This window comes from Telmatherina bonti, assembly GCF_933228915.1.
Source record: "Telmatherina bonti genome assembly, chromosome: 13".
Lineage (NCBI taxonomy): Eukaryota > Metazoa > Chordata > Actinopteri > Atheriniformes > Telmatherinidae > Telmatherina > Telmatherina bonti.
Window position 1 is genome coordinate 36,000,449 of NC_136611.1, and position 21,653 is coordinate 36,022,101.

General features: G+C 53.1%; 1 protein-coding gene across 1 annotated transcript in view; it reads left to right on the forward strand.

Annotated features, from left to right (window-relative positions):
* The window catches only part of c5 (complement component 5), a gene marked incomplete at both ends in the record, with an annotated part of 64,871 nt that overhangs the window by 5,616 nt on the left and 37,602 nt on the right, over positions 1-21,653 (forward strand). Inside the window, 9 exons of the mRNA XM_079251745.1 lie at positions 10,463-10,658; positions 10,743-10,896; positions 10,979-11,049; positions 11,115-11,212; positions 11,284-11,366; positions 11,662-11,752; positions 11,819-11,924; positions 12,172-12,304; positions 12,387-12,502. Coding sequence (XP_079107871.1) covers positions 10,463-10,658; positions 10,743-10,896; positions 10,979-11,049; positions 11,115-11,212; positions 11,284-11,366; positions 11,662-11,752; positions 11,819-11,924; positions 12,172-12,304; positions 12,387-12,502 — 1,048 coding nt within the window. The remainder of the gene's footprint in view (positions 1-10,462; positions 10,659-10,742; positions 10,897-10,978; positions 11,050-11,114; positions 11,213-11,283; positions 11,367-11,661; positions 11,753-11,818; positions 11,925-12,171; positions 12,305-12,386; positions 12,503-21,653) is intronic.

Here is a 21,653-nt window from a genome sequence, read left to right on the forward strand (position 1 = left end):
ACCTGATCCCCCTACTACCACATCAGGATCTGGTCTACCCCCACCAGACACTAGACCTGATCCCCCTACTACCACATCAGGATCTGGTCTACCCCCACCAGACACTAGACCTGATCCCCCTACTACCACATCAGGATCTGGTCTACCCCCACCAGACACTAGACCTGATCCCCCTACTACCACATCAGGATCTGGTCTACCCCCACCAGACACTAGACCTGATCCCCCTACTACCACATCAGGATCTGGTCTACCCCCCACCAGACACTAGACCTGATCCCCCTACTACCACATCAGGATCTGGTCTACCCCCACCAGACACTAGACCTGATCCCCCTACTACCACACCAGGATCTGGTCTACCCCCACCAGACACTAGACCTGATCCCCCTACTACCACACCAGGATCTGGTCTACCCCCACCAGACACTAGACCTGATCCCCCTACTACCACATCAGGATCTGGTCTACCCCCCACCAGACACTAGACCTGATCCCCCTACTACCACACCAGGATCTGGTCTACCCCCACCAGACACTAGACCTGATCCCCCTACTACCACACCAGGATCTGGTCTACCCCCACCAGACACTAGACCTGATCCCCCTACTACCACATCAGGATCTGGTCTACCCCCACCAGACACTAGACCTGATCCCCCTACTACCACATCAGGATCTGGTCTACCCCCACCAGACACTAGACCTGATCCCCCTACTACCACATCAGGATCTGGTCAACCCCCACCAGACACTAGACCTGATCCCCCTACTACCACATCAGGATCTGGTCTACCCCCACCAGACACTAGACCTGATCCCCCTACTACCACATCAGGATCTGGTCAACCCCCACCAGACACTAGACCTGATCCCCCCTACTACCACATCAGGATCTGGTCAACCCCCACCAGACACTAGACCTGATCCCCTACTACCACATCAGGATCTGGTCTACCCCCACCAGACAGTAGACCTGATCCCCCTACTACCACATCAGGATCTGGTCTACCCCCACCAGACACTAGACCTGATCCCCCTACTACCACATCAGGATCTGGTCTACCCCCACCAGACACTAGACCTGATCCCCCTACTACCACATCAGGATCTGGTCTACCCCCACCAGACAGTAGACCTGATCCCCCTACTACCACATCAGGATCTGGTCTACCCCCACCAGACACTAGACCTGATCCCCCTACTACCACATCAGGATCTGGTCTACCCCCACCAGACACTAGACCTGATCCCCCTACTACCACATAGGGATCTGGTCTACCCCCACCAGACACTAGACCTGATCCCCCTACTACCACATAGGGATCTGGTCTACCCCCACCAGACACTAGACCTGATCCCCCTACTACCACATCAGGATCTGGTCTACCCCCACCAGACAGTAGACCTGATCCCCCTACTACCACATCAGGATCTGGTCTACCCCCACCAGACACTAGACCTGATCCCCCTACTACCACACCAGGATCTGGTCTACCCCCACCAGACGCTAGACGTGATCCCCCTACTACCACATCAGGATCTGGTCTACCCCCACCAGACACTAGACCTGATCCCCCTACTACCACATCAGGATCTGGTCTACCCCCACCCCACAGTAGACCTGATCCCCCTACTACCACATCAGGATCTGGTCTACCCCCACCAGACACTATACCTGATCCCCCTACTACCACATCAGGATCTGGTCTACCTCCACCAGACAGTAGACCTGATCCCCCTACTACCACATCAGGATCTGGTCTACCCCCACCAGACACTAGACCTGATCCCCCTACTACAACATCAGGATCTGGTCTACCCCCACCAGACACTAGACCTGATCCCCCTACTACCACATCAGGATCTGGTCTACCCCCACCAGACACTAGACCTGATCCCCCTACTACCACATCAGGATCTGGTCTACCCCCACCAGACACTATACCTGATCCCCCTACTACCACATCAGGATCTGGTCTACCCCCACCAGACACTAGACCTGATCCCCCTACTACCACATCAGGATCTGGTCTACCCCCACCAGACACTAGACCTGATCCCCCTACTACCACATCAGGATCTGGTCTACCCCCACCAGACACTAGACCTGATCCCCCTACTACCACATCAGGATCTGGTCTACCCCCACCAGACACTAGACCTGATCCCCCTACTACCACATCAGGATCTGGTCTACCCCCACCAGACACTAGACCTGATCCCCCTACTACCACATCAGGATCTGGTCTACCCCCACCAGACACTAGACCTGATCCCCCTACTACCACATCAGGATCTGGTCTACCCCCACCAGACACTAGACCTGATCCCCCTACTACCACACCAGGATCTGGTCTACCCCCACCAGACACTAGACCTGATCCCCCTACTACCACATCAGGATCTGGTCTACCCCCACCAGACACTAGACCTGATCCCCATACTACCACACCAGGATCTGGTCTACCCCCACCAGACACTAGACCTGATCCCCCTACTACCACATCAGGATCTGGTCTACCCCCACCAGACACTATACCTGATCCCCCTACTACCACATCAGGATCTGGTCTACCCCCACCAGACACTAGACCTGATCCCCCTACTACCACATCAGGATCTGGTCTACCCCCACCAGACACTAGACCTGATCCCCCTACTACCACATCAGGATCTGGTCTACCCCCACCAGACACTAGACCTGATCCCCCTACTACCACATCAGGATCTGGTCTACCCCCACCAGACACTAGACCTGATCCCCCTACTACCACACCAGGATCTGGTCTACCCCCACCAGACACTAGACGTGATCCCCCTACTACCACATCAGGATCTGGTCTACCCCCACCAGACACTAGACCTGATCCCCCGCCTACCACATCAGGATCTGGTCTACCCCCACCACACACTAGACCAGATCCACCTACTACCACATCAGGATCTGGTCTACCCCCACCAGACACTAGACCTGATCCCCCGCCTACCACATCAGGATCTGGTCTACCCCCACCAGACACTAGACCTGATCCCCCTACTACCACACCAGGATCTGGTCTACCACCATTACACAGTAGACGTGGTCCCCCTACTACCACATCAGGATCTGGTCTACCCCCACCAGACACTAGACCTGATCCCCCTACTACCACATCAGGATCTGGTCTACCCCCACCAGACACTAGACCTGATCCCCCTACTACCACACCAGGATCTGGTCAACCCCCACCAGACACTAGACGTGATCCCCCTACTACCACATCAGGATCTGGTCTACCCCCACCAGACACTAGACCTGATCCCCCTACTACCACATCAGGATCTGGTCTACCCCCACCAGACACTAGACCTGATCCCCCTACTACCACATCAGGATCTGGTCTACCCCCACCAGACACTAGACCTGATCCCCCTACTACCACATCAGGATCTGGTCTACCCCCACCAGACAGTAGACCTGATCCCCCTACTACCACATCAGGATCTGGTCTACCCCACCAGACACTAGACCTGATCCCCCTACTACCACATCAGGATCTGGTCTACCCCCACCAGACACTAGACCTGATCCCCCTACTACCACACCAGGATCTGGTCAACCCCCACCAGACACTAGACCTGATCCCCCTACTACCACATCAGGATCTGGTCTACCCCCATTACACAGTAGACCTGATCCCCCTACTACCACATCAGGATCTGGTCTACCCCCACCAGACAGTAGACCTGATCCCCCTACTACCACATCAGGATCTGGTCTACCCCCACCAGACAGTAGACCTGATCCCCCTACTACCACATCAGGATCTGGTCTACCCCCACCAGACAGTAGACCTGATCCCCCTACTACCACATCAGGATCTGGTCTACCCCCACCAGACACTAGACCTGATCCCCCTACTACCACATCAGGATCTGGTCTACCCCCACCAGACACTAGACCTGATCCCCCTACTACCACACCAGGATCTGGTCTACCCCCACCCCACAGTAGACCTGATCCCCCTACTACCACATCAGGATCTGGTCTACCCCCATAACACAGTAGACCTGATCCCCCTACTACCACATCAGGATCTGGTCTACCCCACCAGACACTAGACCTGATCCCCCTACTACCACACCAGGATCTGGTCTACCCCCACCAGACACTAGACCTGATCCCCCTACTACCACATCAGGATCTGGTCTACCCCCACCAGACACTAGACCTGATTCCCCGCCTACCACATCAGGATCTGGTCTACCCCCATTACACAGTAGACCTGATCCACCCACTACCACATCAGGATCTGGTCTACCCCCACCAGACACTAGACCTGATCCCCCTACTACCACACCAGGATCTGGTCTACCCCCATTACACAGTAGACCTGATCCCCCTACTACCACACCAGGATCTGGTCTACCACCATTACACAGTAGACCTGATCCCCCTACTACCACATCAGGATCTGGTCTACCCCCATTACACAGTAGACCTGATCCCCCTACTACCACACCAGCATCTGGTCTACCACCATTACACAGTAGACCTGATCCCCCTACTACCACATCAGGATCTGGTCTACCCCCATTACACAGTAGACCTGATCCCCCTACTATCACATCAGGATCTGGTCTACCCCCACCAGACAGTAGACCTGATCCCCCTACTACCACATCAGGATCTGGTCTACCCCACCAGACACTATACCTGATCCCCCTACTACCACATCAGGATCTGGTCTACCCCCACCAGACACTAGACCTGATCCCCCTACTACCACATAAGGATCTGGTCTAACCCCACCAGACACTAGACCTGATCCCCCTACTACCACATAAGGATCTGGTCTACCCCCACCAGACAGTAGACCTGATCCCCCTACTACCACATCAGTATCTGGTCTACCCCCACCAGACACTAGACCTGATCCCCCTACTACCACACCAGGATCTGGTCTACCCCCACCCCACAGTAGACCTGATCCCCCTACTACCACATCAGGATCTGGTCTACCCCCATAACACACTAGACCTGATCCCCCTACTACCACATCAGGATCTGGTCTACCCCACCAGACACTAGACCTGATCCCCCTACTACCACATCAGGATCTGGTCTACCCCACCAGACACTATACCTGATCCCCCTACTACCACATCAGGATCTGGTCTACCCCCACCAGACACTAGACCTGATCCCCCTACTACCACATAAGGATCTGGTCTAACCCCACCAGACACTAGACCTGATCCCCCTACTACCACATAAGGATCTGGTCTACCCCCACCAGACAGTAGACCTGATCCCCCTACTACCACATCAGTATCTGGTCTACCCCCACCAGACACTAGACCTGATCCCCCTACTACCACATAAGGATCTGGTCTAACCCCACCAGACACTAGACCTGATCCCCCTACTACCACATAAGGATCTGGTCTACCCCCACCAGACAGTAGACCTGATCCCCCTACTACCACATCAGGATCTGGTCTACCCCCACCAGACACTAGACCTGATCCCCCTACTACCACACCAGGATCTGGTCTACCCCCACCCCACAGTAGACCTGATCCCCCTACTACCACATCAGGATCTGGTCTACCCCCATAACACACTAGACCTGATCCCCCTACTACCACATCAGGATCTGGTCTACCCCACCAGACACTAGACCTGATCCCCCTACTACCACATCAGGATCTGGTCTACCCCACCAGACACTATACCTGATCCCCCTACTACCACATCAGGATCTGGTCTACCCCCACCAGACACTAGACCTGATCCCCCTACTACCACATAAGGATCTGGTCTAACCCCACCAGACACTAGACCTGATCCCCCTACTACCACATAAGGATCTGGTCTACCCCCACCAGACAGTAGACCTGATCCCCCTACTACCACATCAGTATCTGGTCTACCCCCACCAGACACTAGACCTGATCCCCCTACTACCACACCAGGATCTGGTCTACCCCCACCCCACAGTAGACCTGATCCCCCTACTACCACATCAGGATCTGGTCTACCCCCATAACACACTAGACCTGATCCCCCTACTACCACATCAGGATCTGGTCTACCCCACCAGACACTAGACCTGATCCCCCTACTACCACACCAGGATCTGGTCTACCCCCACCAGACACTAGACCTGATCCCCCTACTACCACATCAGGATCTGGTCTACCCCCACCAGACACTAGACCTGATCCCCCTACTACCACATCAGGATCTGGTCTACCCCCACCAGACACTAGACCTGATCCCCCTACTACCACATCAGGATCTGGTCTACCCCCACCAGACACTAGACCTGATCCCCCTACTACCACATCAGGATCTGGTCTACCCCCACCAGACACTAGACCTGATCCCCCTACTACCACATCAGGATCTGGTCTACCCCCACCAGACACTATACCTGATCCCCCTACTACCACATCAGGATCTGGTCTACCCCCATTACACAGTAGACCTGATCCCCCTACTACCACATCAGGATCTGGTCTACCCCCACCAGACACTAGACCTGATCCCCCTACTACCACATCAGGATCTGGTCTACCCCCACCAGACACTAGACCTGATCCCCCTACTACCACATCAGGATCTGGTCTACCCCCACCAGACACTATACCTGATCCCCCTACTACCACATCAGGATCTGGTCTACCCCCATTACACAGTAGACCTGATCCCCTGCCTACCACATCAGGATCTGGTCTACCCTCACCAGACACTAGACCTGATCCCCCTACTACCACATCAGGATCTGGTCTACCCCCATTACAAAGTAGACCTGATCCACCCACTACCACATCAGGATCTGGTCTACCCCCACCAGACACTAGACCTGATCCCCCTACTACCACATAGGGATCTGGTCTACCCCCATTACACAGTAGACCTGATCCCCCTACTACCACACCAGGATCTGGTCTACCACCATTACACAGTAGACCTGATCCCCCTACTACCACATCAGGATCTGGTCTACCCCCATTACACAGTAGACCTGATCCCCCTACTACCACACCAGCATCTGGTCTACCACCATTACACAGTAGACCTGATCCCCCTACTACCACATCAGGATCTGGTCTACCCCCATTACACAGTAGACCTGATCCCCCTACTATCACATCAGGATCTGGTCTACCCCCACCAGACACTAGACCTGATCCCCCTACTACCACATCAGGATCTGGTCTACCCCACCAGACACTATACCTGATCCCCCTACTACCACATCAGGATCTGGTCTACCCCCACCAGACACTAGACCTGATCCCCCTACTACCACATAAGGATCTGGTCTAACCCCACCAGACACTAGACCTGATCCCCCTACTACCACATCAGGATCTGGTCTACCCCCACCAGACACTAGACCTGATCCCCCTACTACCACATAAGGATCTGGTCTACCCCCACCAGACAGTAGACCTGATCCCCCTACTACCACATCAGGATCTGGTCTACCCCCACCAGACACTAGACCTGATCCCCCTACTACCACACCAGGATCTGGTCTACCCCCACCCCACAGTAGACCTGATCCCCCTACTACCACATCAGGATCTGGTCTACCCCCATAACACACTAGACCTGATCCCCCTACTACCACATCAGGATCTGGTCTACCCCACCAGACACTAGACCTGATCCCCCTACTACCACACCAGGATCTGGTCTACCCCCACCAGACACTAGACCTGATCCCCCTACTACCACATCAGGATCTGGTCTACCCCCACCAGACACTAGACCTGATCCCCCTACTACCACATCAGGATCTGGTCTACCCCCACCAGACACTAGACCTGATCCCCCTACTACCACATCAGGATCTGGTCTACCCCCACCAGACACTAGACCTGATCCCCCTACTACCACATCAGGATCTGGTCTACCCCCACCAGACACTAGACCTGATCCCCCTACTACCACATCAGGATCTGGTCTACCCCCACCAGACACTATACCTGATCCCCCTACTACCACATCAGGATCTGGTCTACCCCCATTACACAGTAGACCTGATCCCCCTACTACCACATCAGGATCTGGTCTACCCCCACCAGACACTAGACCTGATCCCCCTACTACCACATCAGGATCTGGTCTACCCCCATTACAAAGTAGACCTGATCCACCCACTACCACATCAGGATCTGGTCTACCCCCACCAGACACTAGACCTGATCCCCCTACTACCACATAGGGATCTGGTCTACCCCCATTACACAGTAGACCTGATCCCCCTACTACCACACCAGGATCTGGTCTACCACCATTACACAGTAGACCTGATCCCCCTACTACCACATCAGGATCTGGTCTACCCCCATTACACAGTAGACCTGATCCCCCTACTACCACACCAGGATCTGGTCTACCACCATTACACAGTAGACCTGATCCCCCTACTACCACATTAGGATCTGGTCTACCCCCATTACACAGTAGACCTGATTCCCCTACTATCACATCAGGATCTGGTCTACCCCCACCAGACAGTAGACCTGATCCCCCTACTACCACATCAGGATCTGGTCTACCCCACCAGACACTATACCTGATCCCCCTACTACCACATCAGGATCTGGTCTACCCCCACCAGACACTAGACCTGATCCCCCTACTACCACATCAGGATCTGGTCTACCCCCACCAGACACTAGACCTGATCCCCCTACTACCACATCAGGATCTGGTCTACCCCCACCAGACACTAGACCTGATCCCCCTACTACCACATCAGGATCTGGTCTACCCCCACCAGACACTAGACCTGATCCCCCTACTACCACATCAGGATCTGGTCTACCCCCATTACACAGTAGACCTGATCCCCCTACTACCACATCAGTATCTGGTCTACCCCACCAGACAGTAGACCTGATCCCCCGCCTACCACATCAGGATCTGGTCTACCCCCACCAGACACTAGACCTGATCCCCCTACTACCACATCAGGATCTGGTCTACCCCCATTACAAAGTAGACCTGATCCACCCACTACCACATCAGGATCTGGTCTACCCCCACCAGACACTAGACCTGATCCCCCTACTACCACATAGGGATCTGGTCTACCCCCACCATTACACAGTAGACCTGATCCCCCTACTACCACACCAGGAACTGGTCTACCACCATTACACAGTAGACCTGATCCCCCTACTACCACATCAGGATCTGGTCTACCCCCATTACACAGTAGACCTGATCCCCCTACTACCACACCAGGATCTGGTCTACCACCATTACACAGTAGACCTGATCCCCCTACTACCACATTAGGATCTGGTCTACCCCCATTACACAGTAGACCTGATTCCCCTACTATCACATCAGGATCTGGTCTACCCCCACCAGACACTAGACCTGATCCCCCTACTACCACATCAGGATCTGGTCTACCCCACCAGACACTATACCTGATCCCCCTACTACCACATCAGGATCTGGTCTACCCCCACCAGACACTAGACCTGATCCCCCTACTACCACATCAGGATCTGGTCTACCCCCACCAGACACTAGACCTGATCCACCTACTACCACATCAGGATCTGGTCTACCCCCATTACACAGTAGACCTGATCCCCCTACTACCACACCAGGATCTGGTCAACCACCATTACACAGTAGACCTGATCCCCCTACTACCACACCAGGATCTGGTCAACCCCCACCAGACACTAGACCTGATCCCCCTACTACCACATCAGGATCTGGTCTACCCCCACCAGACACTAGACCTGATCCCCCTACTACCACATAGGGATCTGGTCTACCCCCATTACACAGTAGACCTGATCCCCCTACTACCACATCAGGATCTGGTCTACCCCCATTACACAGTAGACCTGATCCCCCTACTACCACATCAGGATCTGGTCTACCACCATTACACAGTAGACCTGATCCCCCTACTACCACACCAGGATCTGGTCTACCACCATTACACAGTAGACCTGATCCCCCTACTACCACATCAGGATCTGGTCTACCCCCACCAGACACTAGACCTGATCCCCCTACTACCACATAAGGATCTGGTCTACCCCCATTACACAGTAGACCTGATCCCCCTACTACCACACCAGGATCTGGTCTACCCCCACCCCACAGTAGACCTGATCCCCCTACTACCACATCAGGATCTGGTCTACCCCCATTACACAGTAGACCTGATCCCCCTACTACCACATCAGGATCTGGTCTACCCCCATTACACACTAGACCTGATCCCCCTACTACCACACCAGGATCTGGTCTACCCCCACCAGACAGTAGACCTGATCCCCCTACTACCACATCAGGATCTGGTCTACCCCCATTACACACTAGACCTGATCCCCCTACTACCACACCAGGATCTGGTCTACCCCCACCAGACAGTAGACCTGATCCCCCTACTACTGTGATAATTAGCAGTAACTCTGTCCTCAGGTATCTGGTAACAGCGCCTCTCTTTCTGCGAGTGGATGCTGATGAGACGATCTTCTTGGAGTTGTTTGGTTACACGGGTGATGTCAGGGTCTTCGTATATCTGAAGACCAGCATGGCTCCAGATCACGTGGAGCTGGCCAAGGACGACGTGACCCTTAACCCCCAGAATAAGTACAAAGCCACGGCCAAACTTCGAGTGAGATGCCTGTCGAGACGTGCTGGATTTGTTACTGTTGGTGTTTGACGATCACAACGTCACATCTGATGTTTGTCCCCCCAGATCTTCCCTAATAAACTGGACAAGAAGGCCACAGAGGTGGTTCTTCACGTACTTACTGATAGTTTCAACCGTCACATGCATATTCCCATCAGACGCTCCAACGGCTTCCTGTTCATCCAGACGGACAAACCGCTGTACACCCCACATCAGAAAGGTGAGAGACTTCAGACGGTTAAATAAGAAGATCAGCACTCCATTCTTCTCATCGAGCATCTTCTGGCCTTTTCTTTGTCCAGTCAATGTGAGGGTGTTTTCCATGAACCAGGAGCTGAAGCCAGCCAAACGCAGCGTCTTCCTGACCTTCAAAGTGAGTACAACGATCTACAGGATCACGTCCTCTCAGACTTCTGACTCAGACTTTCTTCTCTGCAGGATCCTGATAAAACCACCGTGGATGTTGTGGAGATGGCCGACGTGAACAATGGAGTCCCAACCATGCAAAACCCCTTCAAAATCCCCATCAAACCAAAGTACGACGTCTGAGAGTCAAACCAGTTCCAGCTGTTCCCTGGAAGCTCATGTCGTGTGTGTGTTGTTCCAGGTTGGGGATTTGGACCATCGAAGCCAGATACTCCAATGATTTCACCACCAAAGCAGAGACCGACTTTGAAATTAGGGAATATGGTACGTAAACACTACTATGCATCTGCTACAGATGACACGGATGTTTCCTACTGCAAACACGTCTGGACAGGATTTATTTTCACATTAACCACTTCACTGGATAGTGTCAAACATATATATATATATATGATCAAATATTATTTTATCAGTTTTTTTAAAGATACATAAAAATAAATATAACGTCATATAAACTAATCATGCTCATTCCATCATTGGGATTATTGAATAAAGGATCCCGTTGACTTTATAGACGTGTAGTAGTCGTGTGTGACGTGTAACATGTACATGCTAACAGTTCTTCCTAGTTTTACCATCCACTTTGAACCAAGAACAAACTACATCAGCTACAGCCACTTCCAGGACTTCTCCTTCAAAGTTTCTGCCTTGTGAGTAGAAATGGCTGCACTGTGCGCAGAGGGTCTGCAGTGAGTTGAACCTGCTGGTATTTCCAGGTATCGCCATGGCGCCCCGGTGGCTGATGGGGAGCTGTTCCTCCGCTATGGTTATATTGGTGGAAAAGCCCCGGTCATCATCACCACCTCAGTCAAAAGAAAAAGGGTAAGAACATGCAAACACCACGGATCTGGACCACAGTGCTGCTGGTGCAGAGACTGTGGTTCATTTCAACTCCTGATGAAAAGCTTGAATGTTCACGAGCACGTAGCGTGTTTATCATGTGGAATATTTTACTGTTTAGGGAAGATAAACATACTTAAACTTACCATTATTTTTACTAGTTCATCGTCACAGTTACAGTTTCTGGTCCTTATATGAACGGTCTGACAGTTTACCATGGTATATCCAGCTGTCCTCTGAAGGTAGCGTGGACGTGACGGTTAACATGCGGGAGGTCCTGAAAAACCACGACGGACCAAGAGACCTGGATGGGCTGGTGGGGAAGTACCTGTATGTGGCTGCGCTGCTAACGGAGGACACTGGTACACTCATTACACCGTCTTAAATCCCAGTCTGAACTCTCACATTAAAATGACTGCCTGAAAACCAGAGTTCATCTCATAGGTGGAATAACGCAGGAAGCGGAGTTTGCTTCAGTCAGGTTTGTCAGGTCACCGTATCATCTGAGTCTGATATCCACGCCGCCCTTCATCAAGCCGGGACTTCCTTATAACATCCAGGTTTGTATCTGAGCGATGCTGAACTGAACACGTGCTTTGTGTTGGTGTGTTTCAGGTGTTCGGCAGGAAAAAGACTCAGTTCTTTCTTTCCGAGTGAATCCTTCACAGTAAAACTCTGTCTTCCAGAGTTTCTGTTCCACAGAGACGAGACAGACGTCTTCCAGAGTTTCTGTCCCACAGAGACGAGACAGACGTCTTCCAGAGTTTCTGTCCCACAGAGACGAGACAGACGTCTTCCAGAGTTTCTGTTCCACAGAGACGAGACAGACGTCTTCCAGAGTTTCTGTCCCACAGAGACGAGACAGACGTCTTCCAGAGTTTCTGTCCCACAGAGACGAGACAGACGTCTTCCAGAGTTTCTGTTCCACAGAGACGAGACGGACGTCTTCCAGAGTTTCTGTCCCACCGTGACGAGACAGACGTCTTCCAGAGTTTCTGTTCCACAGAGACGAGACAGACGTCTTCCAGAGTTTCTGTCCCACAGAGACGAGACAGACGTCTTCCAGAGTTTCTGTCCCACAGAGACGAGACAGACGTCTTCCAGAGTTTCTGTTCCACAGAGACGAGACAGACGTCTTCCAGAGTTTCTGTCCCACAGAGACGAGACGGACGTCTTCCAGAGTTTCTGTCCCACAGAGACGAGACAGACGTCTTCCAGAGTTTCTGTCCCACAGAGACGAGACAGACGTCTTCCAGAGTTTCTGTCCCACAGAGACGAGACAGACGTCTTCCAGAGTTTCTGTCCCACAGAGACGAGACAGACGTCTTCCAGAGTTTCTGTCCCACCGTGACGAGACAGACGTCTTCCAGAGTTTCTGTTCCACAGAGACGAGACAGACGTCTTCCAGAGTTTCTGTCCCACCGTGACGAGACAGACGTCTTCCAGAGTTTCTGTCCCACCGTGATGAGACAGACGTCTTCCAGAGTTTCTGTTCCACAGAGACGAGACGGACGTCTTCCAGAGTTTCTGTCCCACCGTGACGAGACAGACGTCTTCCAGAGTTTCTGTTCCACAGAGACGAGACAGACGTCTTCCAGAGTTTCTGTTCCACAGAGACGAGACAGACGTCTTCCAGAGTTTCTGTCCCACAGAGACGAGACGGACGTCTTCCAGAGTTTCTGTTCCACAGAGACGAGACAGACGTCTTCCAGAGTTTCTGTCCCACAGAGACGAGACGGACGTCTTCCAGAGTTTCTGTTCCACAGAGACGAGACAGACGTCTTCCAGAGTTTCTGTCCCACAGAGACGAGACGGACGTCTTCCAGAGTTTCTGTCCCACAGAGACGAGACAGACGTCTTCCAGAGTTTCTGTCCCACCGTGACGAGACAGACGTCTTCCAGAGTTTCTGTCCCACAGAGACGAGACAGACGTCTTCCAGAGTTTCTGTCCCACCGTGACGAGACAGACGTCTTCCAGAGTTTCTGTTCCACAGAGACGAGACGGACGTCTTCCAGAGTTTCTGTCCCACCGTGACGAGACGGACGTCTTCCAGAGTTTCTGTCCCACGGAGACGAGACGGACGTCTTCCAGAGTTTCTGTTCCACAGAGACGAGACAGACATCTTCCAGAGTTTCTGTCCCACCGTGACGAGACGGACATCTTCCAGGGTTTCTGTCCCACGGAGACGAGACAGACGTCTTCCAGAGTTTCTGTCCCACAGAGACGAGACAGACGTCTTCCAGAGTTTCTGTCCCACGGAGACGAGACAGACGTCTTCCAGAGTTTCTGTCCCACGGAGACGAGACAGACGTCTTCCAGAGTTTCTGTCCCACAGAGACGAGACAGACGTCTTCCAGAGTTTCTGTCCCACAGAGACGAGACAGACGTCTTCCAGAGTTTCTGTCCCACAGAGACGAGACAGACGTCTTCCAGAGTTTCTGTCCCACAGAGACGAGACAGACGTCTTCCAGAGTTTCTGTCCCACGGAGACGAGACAGACGTCCTCCATAGTTTCTGTCCCACGGAGACGAGACAGACGTCTTCCAGAGTTTCTGTCCCACAGAGACGAGACAGACGTCTTCCAGAGTTTCTGTCCCACCGTGATGAGACAGACGTCTTCCAGAGTTTCTGTTCCACGGAGACGAGACAGACGTCTTCCAGAGTTTCTGTCCCACCGTGACGAGACAGACGTCTTCCAGAGTTTCTGTCCCACAGAGACGAGACAGACGTCTTCCAGAGTTTCTGTCCCACAGAGACGAGACAGACGTCTTCCAGAGTTTCTGTCCCACCGTGACGAGACAGACGTCTTCCAGAGTTTCTGTCCCACAGAGACGAGACAGACGTCTTCCAGAGTTTCTGTCCCACAGAGACGAGACAGACGTCTTCCAGAGTTTCTGTCCCACAGAGACGAGACAGACGTCTTCCAGAGTTTCTGTCCCACAGAGACGAGACAGACGTCTTCCAGAGTTTCTGTCCCACGGAGACGAGACAGACGTCTTCCAGAGTTTCTGTCCCACGGAGACGAGACAGACGTCTTCCAGAGTTTCTGTTCCACAGAGATGAGACGGACGTCTTCCAGAGTTTCTGTCCCACGGAGACGAGACAGACGTCTTCCAGAGTTTCTGTCCCACAGAGACGAGACAGACGTCTTCCAGAGTTTCTGTCCCACGGAGACGAGACAGACGTCTTCCAGAGTTTCTGTCCCACAGAGACGAGACAGACGTCTTCCAGAGTTTCTGTCCCACCGAGACGAGACAGACGTCTTCCAGAGTTTCTGTCCCACCGTGACGAGACAGACGTCTTCCAGAGTTTCTGTCCCACAGAGACGAGACGGACGTCTTCCAGAGTTTCTGTCCCACAGAGACAAGACAGACGTCTTCCAGAGTTTCTGTCCCACGGAGACGTGACAGACGTCTTCCAGAGTTTCTGTCCCACGGAGACGAGACAGACGTCTTCCAGAGTTTCTGTCCCACAGAGACAAGACAGACGTCTTCCAGAGTTTCTGTCCCACAGAGACGAGACAGACGTCTTCCAGAGTTTCTGTTCCACAGAGACGAGACAGACGTCTTCCAGAGTTTCTGTCCCACCGTGACGAGACAGATGTCTTCCAGAGTTTCTGTTCCACAGAGATGAGACAGACGTCTTCCAGAGTTTCTGTCCCACGGAGACGAGACAGACGTCTTCCAGAGTTTCTGTCCCACAGAGACGAGACAGACGTCTTCCAGAGTTTCTGTCCCACGGAGACGAGACAGACGTCCTCCAGAGTTTCTGTCCCACGGAGACGAGACAGACGTCCTCCAGAGTTTCTGTCCCACGGAGACGAGACAGACGTCTTCCAGAGTTTCTGTCCCACAGAGACGAGACAGACGTCTTCCAGAGTTTCTGTCCCACCGTGACGAGACAGACGTCTTCCAGAGTTTCTGTTCCACAGAGACGAGACAGACGTCTTCCAGAGTTTCTGTCCCACCGTGACGAGACAGACGTCTTCCAGAGTTTCTGTCCCACCGTGACGAGACAGACGTCTTCCAGAGTTTCTGTCCCACAGAGACGAGACAGACGTCTTCCAGAGTTTCTGTCCCACGGAGACGAGACAGACGTCTTCCAGAGTTTCTGTCCCACAGAGACGAGACAGACGTCTTCCAGAGTTTCTGTCCCACCGTGATGAGACAGACGTCTTCCAGAGTTTCTGTTCCACAGAGACGAGACGGACGTCTTCCAGAGTTTCTGTCCCACCGTGACGAGACAGACGTCTTCCAGAGTTTCTGTTCCACAGAGACGAGACAGACGTCTTCCAGAGTTTCTGTTCCACAGAGACGAGACAGACGTCTTCCAGAGTTTCTGTCCCACAGAGACGAGACGGACGTCTTCCAGAGTTTCTGTTCCACAGAGACGAGACAGACGTCTTCCAGAGTTTCTGTCCCACAGAGACGAGACGGACGTCTTCCAGAGTTTCTGTTCCACAGAGACGAGACAGACGTCTTCCAGAGTTTCTGTCCCACAGAGACGAGACGGACGTCTTCCAGAGTTTCTGTCCCACAGAGACGAGACAGACGTCTTCCAGAGTTTCTGTCCCACCGTGACGAGACAGACGTCTTCCAGAGTTTCTGTCCCACAGAGACGAGACAGACGTCTTCCAGAGTTTCTGTCCCACCGTGACGAGACAGACGTCTTCCAGAGTTTCTGTTCCACAGAGACGAGACGGACGTCTTCCAGAGTTTCTGTCCCACCGTGACGAGACGGACGTCTTCCAGAGTTTCTGTCCCACGGAGACGAGACGGACGTCTTCCAGAGTTTCTGTTCCACAGAGACGAGACAGACATCTTCCAGAGTTTCTGTCCCACCGTGACGAGACGGACATCTTCCAGGGTTTCTGTCCCACGGAGACGAGACAGACGTCTTCCAGAGTTTCTGTCCCACAGAGACGAGACAGACGTCTTCCAGAGTTTCTGTCCCACGGAGACGAGACAGACGTCTTCCAGAGTTTCTGTCCCACGGAGACGAGACAGACGTCTTCCAGAGTTTCTGTCCCACAGAGACGAGACAGACGTCTTCCAGAGTTTCTGTCCCACAGAGACGAGACAGACGTCTTCCAGAGTTTCTGTCCCACAGAGACGAGACAGACGTCTTCCAGAGTTTCTGTCCCACAGAGACGAGACAGACGTCTTCCAGAGTTTCTGTCCCACGGAGACGAGACAGACGTCCTCCATAGTTTCTGTCCCACGGAGACGAGACAGACGTCTTCCAGAGTTTCTGTCCCACAGAGACGAGACAGACGTCTTCCAGAGTTTCTGTCCCACCGTGATGAGACAGACGTCTTCCAGAGTTTCTGTTCCACGGAGACGAGACAGACGTCTTCCAGAGTTTCTGTCCCACCGTGACGAGACAGACGTCTTCCAGAGTTTCTGTCCCACAGAGACGAGACAGACGTCTTCCAGAGTTTCTGTCCCACAGAGACGAGACAGACGTCTTCCAGAGTTTCTGTCCCACAGAGACGAGACAGACGTCTTCCAGAGTTTCTGTCCCACCGTGACGAGACAGACGTCTTCCAGAGTTTCTGTCCCACAGAGACGAGACAGACGTCTTCCAGAGTTTCTGTCCCACAGAGACGAGACAGACGTCTTCCAGAGTTTCTGTCCCACAGAGACGAGACAGACGTCTTCCAGAGTTTCTGTCCCACAGAGACGAGACAGACGTCTTCCAGAGTTTCTGTCCCACGGAGACGAGACAGACGTCTTCCAGAGTTTCTGTCCCACGGAGACGAGACAGACGTCTTCCAGAGTTTCTGTTCCACAGAGATGAGACGGACGTCTTCCAGAGTTTCTGTCCCACGGAGACGAGACAGACGTCTTCCAGAGTTTCTGTCCCACAGAGACGAGACAGACGTCTTCCAGAGTTTCTGTCCCACGGAGACGAGACAGACGTCTTCCAGAGTTTCTGTCCCACAGAGACGAGACAGACGTCTTCCAGAGTTTCTGTCCCACCGAGACGAGACAGACGTCTTCCAGAGTTTCTGTCCCACCGTGACGAGACAGACGTCTTCCAGAGTTTCTGTCCCACAGAGACGAGACGGACGTCTTCCAGAGTTTCTGTCCCACAGAGACAAGACAGACGTCTTCCAGAGTTTCTGTCCCACGGAGACGTGACAGACGTCTTCCAGAGTTTCTGTCCCACGGAGACGAGACAGACGTCTTCCAGAGTTTCTGTCCCACAGAGACAAGACAGACGTCTTCCAGAGTTTCTGTCCCACAGAGACAAGACAGACGTCTTCCAGAGTTTCTGTCCCACGGAGACGTGACAGACGTCTTCCAGAGTTTCTGTCCCACGGAGACGAGACAGACGTCTTCCAGAGTTTCTGTCCCACAGAGACAAGACAGACGTCTTCCAGAGTTTCTGTCCCACCGTGACGAGACAGATGTCTTCCAGAGTTTCTGTTCCACAGAGATGAGACAGACGTCTTCCAGAGTTTCTGTCCCACAGAGACGAGACAGACGTCTTCCAGAGTTTCTGTCCCACCGTGATGAGACAGACGTCTTCCAGAGTTTCTGTTCCACGGAGACGAGACAGACGTCTTCCAGAGTTTCTGTCCCACCGTGACGAGACAGACGTCTTCCAGAGTTTCTGTCCCACAGAGACGAGACAGACGTCTTCCAGAGTTTCTGTCCCACAGAGACGAGACAGACGTCTTCCAGAGTTTCTGTCCCACAGAGACGAGACAGACGTCTTCCAGAGTTTCTGTCCCACCGTGACGAGACAGACGTCTTCCAGAGTTTCTGTCCCACAGAGACGAGACAGACGTCTTCCAGAGTTTCTGTCCCACAGAGACGAGACAGACGTCTTCCAGAGTTTCTGTCCCACAGAGACGAGACAGACGTCTTCCAGAGTTTCTGTCCCACAGAGACGAGACAGACGTCTTCCAGAGTTTCTGTCCCACGGAGACGAGACAGACGTCTTCCAGAGTTTCTGTCCCACCGTGACGAGACAGACGTCTTCCAGAGTTTCTGTCCCACAGAGACGAGACAGACGTCTTCCAGAGTTTCTGTCCCACAGAGACGAGACAGACGTCTTCCAGAGTTTCTGTCCCACAGAGACGAGACAGACGTCTTCCAGAGTTTCTGTCCCACAGAGACGAGACAGACGTCTTCCAGAGTTTCTGTCCCACGGAGACGAGACAGACGTCTTCCAGAGTTTCTGTCCCACGGAGACGAGACAGACGTCTTCCAGAGTTTCTGTTCCACAGAGATGAGACGGACGTCTTCCAGAGTTTCTGTCCCACGGAGACGAGACAGACGTCTTCCAGAGTTTCTGTCCCACAGAGACGAGACAGACGTCTTCCAGAGTTTCTGTCCCACGGAGACGAGACAGACGTCTTCCAGAGTTTCTGTCCCACAGAGACGAGACAGACGTCTTCCAGAGTTTCTGTCCCACCGAGACGAGACAGACGTCTTCCAGAGTTTCTGTCCCACCGTGACGAGACAGACGTCTTCCAGAGTTTCTGTCCCACAGAGACGAGACGGACGTCTTCCAGAGTTTCTGTCCCACAGAGACAAGACAGACGTCTTCCAGAGTTTCTGTCCCACGGAGACGTGACAGACGTCTTCCAGAGTTTCTGTCCCACGGAGACGAGACAGACGTCTTCCAGAGTTTCTGTCCCACAGAGACAAGACAGACGTCTTCCAGAGTTTCTGTCCCACAGAGACGAGACAGACGTCTTCCAGAGTTTCTGTTCCACAGAGACGAGACAGACGTCTTCCAGAGTTTCTGTCCCACCGTGACGAGACAGATGTCTTCCAGAGTTTCTGTTCCACAGAGATGAGACAGACGTCTTCCAGAGTTTCTGTCCCACGGAGACGAGACAGACGTCTTCCAGAGTTTCTGTCCCACAGAGACGAGACAGACGTCTTCCAGAGTTTCTGTCCCACGGAGACGAGACAGACGTCCTCCAGAGTTTCTGTCCCACGGAGACGAGACAGACGTCCTCCAGAGTTTCTGTCCCACGGAGACGAGACAGACGTCTTCCAGAGTTTCTGTCCCACAGAGACGAGACAGACGTCTTCCAGAGTTTCTGTCCCACCGTGACGAGACAGACGTCTTCCAGAGTTTCTGTTCCACAGAGACGAGACAGACGTCTTCCAGAGTTTCTGTCCCACCGTGACGAGACAGACGTCTTCCAGAGTTTCTGTCCCACCGTGACGAGACAGACGTCTTCCAGAGTTTCTGTCCCACAGAGACGAGACAGACGTCTTCCAGAGTTTCTGTCCCACGGAGACGAGACAGACGTCTTCCAGAGTTTCTGTCCCACAGAGACGAGACAGACGTCTTCCAGAGTTTCTGTCCCACGGAGACGAGACAGACGTCTTCCAGAGTTTCTGTCCCACGGAGACGAGACAGACGTCTTCCAGAGTTTCTGTTCCACAGAGACGAGACGGACGTCTTCCAGAGTTTCTGTTCCACAGAGACGAGACAGACGTCTTCCAGAGTTTCTGTCCCACAGAGACGAGACGGACGTCTTCCAGAGTTTCTGTCCCACGGAGACGAGACAGACGTCTTCCAGAGTTTCTGTCCCACAGAGACGAGACAGACGTCTTCCAGAGTTTCTGTCCCACCGTGACGAGACAGACGTCTTCCAGAGTTTCTGTCCCACCGTGACGAGACAGACGTCTTCCAGAGTTTCTGTCCCACAGAGACGAGACAGACGTCTTCCAGAGTTTCTGTCCCACGGAGACGAGACAGACGTCTTCCAGAGTTTCTGTCCCACAGAGACGAGACAGACGTCTTCCAGAGTTTCTGTCCCACGGAGACGAGACAGACGTCTTCCAGAGTTTCTGTCCCACAGAGACGAGACAGACGTCTTCCAGAGTTTCTGTCCCACAGAGACGAGACAGACGTCTTCCAGAGTTTCTGTCCCACAGAGACGAGACAGACGTCTTCCAGAGTTTCTGTCCCACAGAGACGAGACAGACGTCTTCCAGAGTTTCTGTCCCACAGAGACGAGACCGACGTCTTCCAGAGTTTCTGTCCCACAGAGACGAGACAGACGTCTTCCAGAGTTTCTGTCCCACAGAGACGAGACGGACGTCTTCCAGAGTTTCTGTCCCACAGAGACGAGACCGACGTCTTCCAGAGTTTCTGTCCCACAGAGATGAGACAGACGTCTTCCAGAGTTTCTGTCCCACGGAGACGAGACGGACGTCTTCCAGAGTTTCTGTCCCACAGAGACGAGACAGACGTCTTCCAGAGTTTCTGTCCCACGGAGACTAGACAGACGTCTTCCAGAGTTTCTGTCCCACAGAGACGAGACAGACGTCTTCCAGAGTTTCTGTCCCACAGAGACGAGACCGACGTCTTCCAGAGTTTCTGTCCCACAGAGACGAGACCGACGTCTTCCAGAGTTTCTGTCCCACAGAGACGAGACAGACGTCTTCCAGAGTTTCTGTCCCACAGAGACGAGACAGACGTCTCTGTAACCAGCAGTGTCTGCTTTCATGTGATCCTTGTTTGTGTGGAGAAATAATCAGACGCTCTAAGTGAACAGTGATGTTCTCCTGGTTTAGGTTGGACCTGTGTTTGGTTTGGATGATGCTGGTTGTCCTGTAACTGAGTTTCTCCCATCACGTTTCTATGCTACATGTTAGCATTGCTGCTATGCTACATGCTAGTGTTGCTGCTTCCTGCTGTCTGCAGAGATCTCCAGGATCTCCTTGTACAGGGGG